This window comes from Hibiscus syriacus, unplaced genomic scaffold, assembly GCF_006381635.1.
Source record: "Hibiscus syriacus cultivar Baekdansim isolate YM2019G1 unplaced genomic scaffold, ASM638163v2 tig00112347_pilon, whole genome shotgun sequence".
Taxonomy (NCBI): Eukaryota; Viridiplantae; Streptophyta; class Magnoliopsida; order Malvales; family Malvaceae; genus Hibiscus; species Hibiscus syriacus.
Window position 1 is genome coordinate 672,019 of NW_024063308.1, and position 7,566 is coordinate 679,584.

Genomic DNA, 7,566 nt, shown 5'->3' on the forward strand with positions numbered 1-7,566 from the left:
CATTATCTGAGAATTTTTTCCCCTAGCATTATTCAAAAAAAAAATGCCAACCTTTTTTATGGATTAAACTTTTATTGTGCGTGGACAAATTACAAACCCTATAATATAAAAAAGTAAATCTAAAGATAAAGATTTGTATGATGAAGATTTCCACTTCTATCGCCTCGTATTTTTCCCAAGATTCTTTGCTCCTTAATTTCCAATTACCATATCATCACTACTAATGTTACCGGTCAAAATCCCTACTATTACTTTCTTGTGTTATAAAGTTAACTCGATTAAAAAATTTAAGTAAATTTTGAGAAAATTTCAATAATTTAAAAATATAAATTTTAGTAATTAATTGATTGATTTTTAAGTTCTACTTGAGTCTTTCAATTTTTCTTGATATATATATTGCATATGAAAATATAATATATGATATGATATATGATTATAGAAAATCGTTTAAATTAGAATCAATGAATATCATTACATTATAAATATTTATAATTAAATTTAGACAAAAAACTTAAACAACTGAAGTCTTAAATTAAATAAAATTTTAAATTATAAAATAAGTGAATTCAATTTGACTAGATCTAATACTAACCATATTCACCCATACAAGCTCCAATTCCAGCATAGGCCCATCTACTATATATTTTTCTATTTCTCCTGCCTTCTCGGAAGTTAAAAGGAATAAAATAGTTCCATGTTAACAGAACAGAAGAAATTTCACGTTTTTCTCTTTGACCAATCGAAGGAGATCTGCTAAATTTCTCGTCCCTCTAACATTCTTTCCCGTTTCATCTCCACACTGACAAAGAAGCAGAAAGACCAACAAATTACGTTTTTCCCTTTAATTTTGTGAATTTGCGAAATTTTGAGAAGAGAGCAGAGAGAAAATGAACATATTCAGATTAGCAGGGGACATGACCCATTTGTTTAGTGTTCTTGTTTTGCTTCTTAAGATTCATACCATCAAATCTTGTGCAGGTACGTCCAATTTCACTGCATTTTCTTCTTTATTTTTCAATAATGTACGTCTTTAAAATAACAAAAGTTGAATTCTTTTAGTTAATTTATTGTTTTCTTTTAGTTGTTGTACATTGTATTCAATACCCAAATTAGAACCTTGTTGTGAAATGTGCAAGTGTAGCTTAATAGAAATGCGACCTTTTTTTTTCAATTAATTGGAAGTGAATTCATGTATTTCTCTGAATGGATTCTTAATAATTTGAATGTATATGTATGTATATTTGAATTTTTAGAATAAAGGAGATATGATCAGTTAGGACTTTGATTTTAACTTAATGTTCTGTTAGTTGACAAGATTGAGAAAGAGGCTAAAGGTTATGTATTGGACGGATTTGTGAGGGTTCATGGTTTGTTATGTTTGAGTTCCTAAAATGGCATCTTGTATTTGTAGACAGAAATCTATTGGGGTTTGAAATTTTCATTACTAGTATTCTTCAGGGTGGGAAATTGTAAGGAAATCAGAAGGCATATTTCATTTTGTAGGATTATACTGTAGGTTAGCGGTTTCTATGTCTTGCCAGCATCGGGATTTCGTGACAAGCAGTATGAGACCTAAAACTATAGCTGTAGCTAAGGTATTGTGTTTTTTCTCTCCTTATGAGGAGTCGATTTGGGGTGGCAATGGCACCTTTAGAGTTTGCTTGATCAAGTTCAATTATTTCAGTTTTGCGCAATTTGCTTATGGGAAAGTTCTGTTTTTCTTTTTTTCTATCCTTGAAAAATGTTCTGTGGGATAGGGTGATTTAAGCAGTTATTAGTGGCTAAAGCCATTTACAATTGGAATTCAAGGCCGTTGTTATAAGAAGTTTGATATTTATTGGCTTCGATCTTTTATCCTTGATATGACTTCTTATACTTTGTGCAGGCGTTTCCCTGAAGACTCAGGAACTTTATGCTCTCGTCTTCACTACTCGCTACTTAGATTTATTCACTACTTACATCTCTTATTATAACACTATCATGAAGTTAATATTCCTGGGGAGTTCTTACTCGATTGTATGGTACATGCGACAGCACAAGATGGTTCGTAGATCTTATGATAAGAACCAAGATACATTTCGCCATTATTTACTTATGTTGCCTTGCCTATTTCTTGCCCTTCTTATAAATGAGAAGTTCACTTTCTTGGAGGTATCAACATCTTTCCACCAAATTTTCGAATGTAACAGTGTGTTTTATTTCTTTGTAATCATCATGACCATGGTTCTGATTGCTAAATTTATTCCGGTGAACTTAGAAGCTACATTACATTGTTGATATGTTTATACTAATTATTCATCGAGAGACTATCAGGTTCCACTATTTTTCAGACTATCATTTTCATCCATTGATATGTCTCGGAAAATTGGTTGAGCAGGTAATGTGGGCATTTTCCTTATATTTGGAAGCGGTTGCCATACTCCCTCAGCTTGTATTGTTGCAAAGGACAAGAAATATTGACAACTTGACTGGACAATATGTGTTTCTCCTTGGGTAAACTCCACTCTGTAATTCCTATTCAGTTTCAAGTTTACCATGATTTTATTACATTACGTGAAGGACACTTACTTCCCAGCTTCTATTTTGATATACTGTTTCTTCATTTTGTGTTAATGTGGTGAGGTAGAAAATAGAGAAAATCTCTTAAACAGTGTTGACATCATATTCTGCTTGGTTTTCTTTTTTCCGAAACACGATTAATTGCACTTGATATTTTGCCAGTATAACCGATATCCTTCTATAACATTTGTTTCATGCTCGTGGTGCTTTTATTTTATCTGTTACCTTAAATTAGAAGCTGAGGCAAGATTAAACCATCCATCATAAGATCTAGCTGTTATATTAAGTTGTTAAGAAAGGCAAAACAAAAGTGAAAAGGTTCCTTATTGATTTTGAATAACAGAAGAGACATTCCATGGAATTCGTTACACGAAAGTGGCTTCAATCTGTAACCATAGCTTCCATTAAGTTATTGGAAAAGTGCAAAAAAAGAGTAATAAAGTACATATTATTGGGGTTATTGTAGATGAGGCTGGCATGAGAATATTATGTCATGAAATATTAGGACAATGATTTAGAACTTTTTCTCTCAACATTTATTGACCTTTTGTAATATCATTTTTGACACAACATTAGCAAAACTACCTTTGGTTCCATCTCTTTTCACAACCATTATACAACGAGTCAAAAGATTAAACTTCAGTACCATAGTGCAGAATGTATCCCTTGAATGATTTTCATATTGCCTCCTGTTTCGCACTATGATACATATGCATATTTTATTGTAATAAGTCGTCTGATTGACTAAATGTTTAATTCTTGGTTAGGGAGTAATATAATTCAATTTCTTGCAGTGCATACCGAGCACTCTACGTATTGAACTGGATTTATCGGTTCTTTACTGAGGAGAACTATGTCCACTGGATAAGTATGAGTCTCTCTCTCTATATATATGTATAACAAAGCCCATGGGTGTATGAGAATGCTTTTAGCAGTGTATACATTTCATGTTGTATATCTGATTCCTAACACCTTGTTAACATGATTGCCTTTCAGCTTGGGTTTCAGGGCTTGTCCAGACCTTGCTTTATGCTGATTTCTTCTACTATTACTTCCAAAGGTAAGCACTTCAATCTATGTTGCTCTGATGTTTCATTTTTGTCAAAGTATCTTCCGAATACATCATGAAGAAACAGAGAAAAACCGAACGTGTGTCGGTTGCTTACCCATACTAGACAGTAGCATCGACCTCAATCATTCTAAAAACAGAAAATACTTTACACATACGTTGATGATGGTAATAAATATAATTATCTTTCTATGACTGCAGCTGGAAGAACAATGTAAAGCTTCAATTACCAGCTTGAGACATGAATGGTGCAAGTTTGTAAGTAGCATACACAGATAAACGCTGGTCTGATTCGATTACTGGTGCTTAGCATTCTTTCTTTTGTCCTTTGTTTGGGGTTTCTTTTTGCGAGCTTGTAAGCAACATAGATATAAAGCTTGTCTGATTTGATTATTGGTGCTTACCATATGGCTTGAGAGAGATTGCAGTGCCATATTCTTTATATGACAGATTAACAGACAAGTCATTTTGACTGACAATATCTTACTGTGGATACTTTGTGAGGCTCAATTTTCTTTTCAACTCTTCATATGGTTTAATTGAAAACACAACAAAAACAAAAACAATATATATTAATGAATAAATTTTAATATTTTATAAATTAATTTATTGGTAATATTAAATAAAATATTTGATGTAACTTTTTTTTGTTTTTTTTTCATCAAAACTAAAAATGAGTAGTATGTTTAAAAAAAAAAAAGTTGGTGGAACAATTTAATAAAATTAGCTGCAAATAACAATTACAAAAGCATATAGTTGAAGGAGCTTAAAGTTTAGTTGCAAGAGTTATCAGATCGAGGTTTTATTCGGTCTAGTATATCGTCATAGAGAGCTCCAGTGTTATTTGTGAAGGATGGTATGATGAGATTGTGTATAGGTTATTGTTAGTTGAATAAACTTACTGTCAATAATAGGTAGCCGTTACTTAAGATTGAAGATTTATTTGATCAATTTTGAGAAACGATTGTGTTTTTCAAGATTGATTTGAGACATATATATTATCATTAGAGTATAACTAAACATGAGATGATTGTAATAATATATATTTTTACCTTATTATTAGACATGTCACGATTTATGTATTAGGATATGATTGATCAAAATGAGATTTGTCACTCACATAATAAGAGTAATATCTTAGGCCACTTAATTGAGAAAGACTAGAAATATATGATAATGCTTGAATAAATTGATATGAGATATCATACTTATTTATTTATTTATTTATTATATTCTACTCAAGATATCAAGAAATTTTAAACGAACTAAACAATTTTGCCTATTCCTTCCATGACTTGTGTCTAATTGAGATATAAAATACAAAATGATATAATATGTGAAAATGATTAATCACAAAAAGATTATGTTAAATCATGATCTTTGTAACTTAAGTGACAATGATACATTGTTAGATGTCACTCATTACTTGTAATATTAGAATTATTTAGATATTTCTACTAACGTTACAAGAACCTATAAAGTCATGTCATATGGTTGGAGCGATCTAAGTATGGCTGAAAATATATATTTAATTGTCACATGAATTAAATTGATTAATTAAATTAATTTAATTGGACAGTTATTTAGTGAATCGATTATATGTACAAGTATATTACAAAATAAATATGGTAAAAATAAAATTATAGTTATGAGATAATTATATTTTACGATTATAATAATTAAAATATATAATTATCGTAATTATATGTTTTAATTGATTTATTTTATTCTATTTCAGGATAATTTGGAATTGAAACGACAGAGGAGTTTTATAAATTGAAAAGACTTTGATTTTTAAGTTTATGAAAACACTGTGTTTATGTAGGATGGTCTAGCAGTAATTTCAAATACTCAAGCAAAATACTCTCTAAAATAATTTCAGTTTTATTCTCTATTTTATGTTCGTTTTGACTAGGTGGATGACGTAGAGGCTAGGACGTTTCATGTTGTATCTTGATCGTATTGGAATATTAGTAATGCATGAGAGTGAGTGTGTGTGAATGTAGGCATGAGCTGGTATGAATGCATTAGTTGGTTAGGGGCTGTTAGCAAGCTGTTAGGAGTTGGTTAAGGTTGTTAAAATTGTTGTGCAGTTGCAGACAGCTCAACATAACAAATGTGTATATAATACTAACAGATACATTGGAAATACAAGATACATTTTATGTATATCTTCACTAATCTTGAATCTCAACAAGGTATCTTTCGCTAGACAATTCGGGTGGTTTTCTTCTGTTCTTGCTGCTTGACAAAGAATCATCACAATGAGTATTGATCAGCTCGCTTCTTCAATGGAGGGTGTCTCGAGGAATGCTAAGGCTTTCTCAAATAAAAAAGTCAATGTCATATTGGATAAAGCAATTTTTTTGTTGTGTAAACAACAGGTGCTTCTCACCGTTCGCAACCATAGACTTGAACGGCTTCTCACTGCTCAATGATTGCTCTGTTACTAACGGTGGTTAGTGATTCTAGTGAGGTTGTATTGAACGAGATGTATAAAGAGTATGTGGCTCAGGACAGTGCACTTGCGTCCTGGCTACTGTCAACAATCAGTCCACAACTGCTACCTTAGTTTGTGGGTGCTGAAATAACCTCTGCAGTATGGAGCATAGTTCTTCAATTCTTCTCGAACAAATCTACAACGGCTGTCATCAGCTTGCATTACAAGCTTCAGTCCCTTAAGAAAGGAGATGAGTCCATGCGAGTTTATCTCACTCGCGTTAAAGAAGTATGCGATGCAATAGCATCGTGTGGCAGCACTGTGTCTCAGGCAGTGCATGTTGCGAGCATTTTAAAGGGGTTACCTCATGAGTACCAACCTTTTGTGGTTGTTATAACAACCATGTATGAGTCAATGTCTCTTGACACTATTTACACTATGTTATTGAATGCTAAGACTCAACTAGCAGGATTTTGTGATCCGCTTGAGTCACTTCCGATGAGCGCATATATGGCTCAAGGGCAAGTGTCAAGTAAGAATGTGGATCAATCTGATCGTAACACTGTGTCTCGTCAAATGTACTCGCGTGGTCAATCAACTGGTCGAGGTCGGGGTCGGTCTCAATTGCAATGCCAATTGTGTGGAAAAAATGTCCATTTAGTCAATCAGTGTTGGCATCAGTTTGATGAAGACTTTCCTGGAGTTACAGCCAATAGTAACACTTACTCAATGGTTGAATCAGGAAATGCTTACTATGCTTCCAATACAAGTAAGGACATTGGGTGTGATTGTAGCACCAATCAAAAATCTGGTGCCCATCAGATGTCTTAGTTCAAGTCACAGGCTGCTCGTGAACACTAGGTGGTGGATTCGGGTGCCACACACCATGTCAGCTCTGATGGCATGAACATCTCACAGACAGTGGACTTTAATAATCCAGGTAAATTAATAGTTGGTGATGGTGGTGTTTTAGATGTTAAATCTGTTGGTAGATCTCCTCTATTTACATCATCTGTGTACTGTTGTTAACTGATTTGTTGCATGTGCCAAGAATAACCAAGAATCTACTCTTGGTGTCAAAGCTTGCTAGGAATAACAACGTTTTCCTTGAATTCCATGCGTATGAGTGTTGTGTATGTGATGAGAAAACTGGTTCAATTTTACTTCGAGGGAAGGAAGATGGTGGCTTATATTCCTTTGTAGTTGATTTAGTACCTGAAGATAGGTCCAAGGCAGAGAGTTACTCAGCACAGTTGTCTACAGCTGTGTATGACTTGTGGCACCAGCGTTTGGGACATCCATCGCATGATAGCTTAGTGAAAGTTTGTAAAGAAATAAATGTAATTCTTCCTTCAAGTGTTAATAAAACATGTGTTGCATGCCAAATGGGAAAGATCCATAAATTACCATTTCATGCTTCTACAATAGTGTATGATACTCCTTTCCAGTTAGTTTTCACAGACCTCTGGGGACCCTCACATGTTGTTTCGAATGGTTA

General features: G+C 33.1%; 1 protein-coding gene across 1 annotated transcript; it reads left to right on the plus strand.

Moving 5' to 3' along the window:
* The first annotated feature begins 780 nt into the window (after positions 1-780).
* LOC120178320 (ER lumen protein-retaining receptor-like) lies at positions 781-4,194 on the plus strand. The gene is made up of 7 exons (XM_039184191.1): positions 781-978; positions 1,886-2,151; positions 2,378-2,493; positions 3,354-3,427; positions 3,556-3,619; positions 3,830-3,934; positions 4,028-4,194. The coding sequence occupies exons 1-6, from the start codon at positions 888-890 to the stop codon at positions 3,864-3,866; spliced, it is 648 nt and encodes a 215-aa protein (XP_039040122.1). The 5' UTR covers positions 781-887; the 3' UTR covers positions 3,867-3,934; positions 4,028-4,194.
* The last annotated feature ends 3,372 nt before the right edge of the window (positions 4,195-7,566 follow it).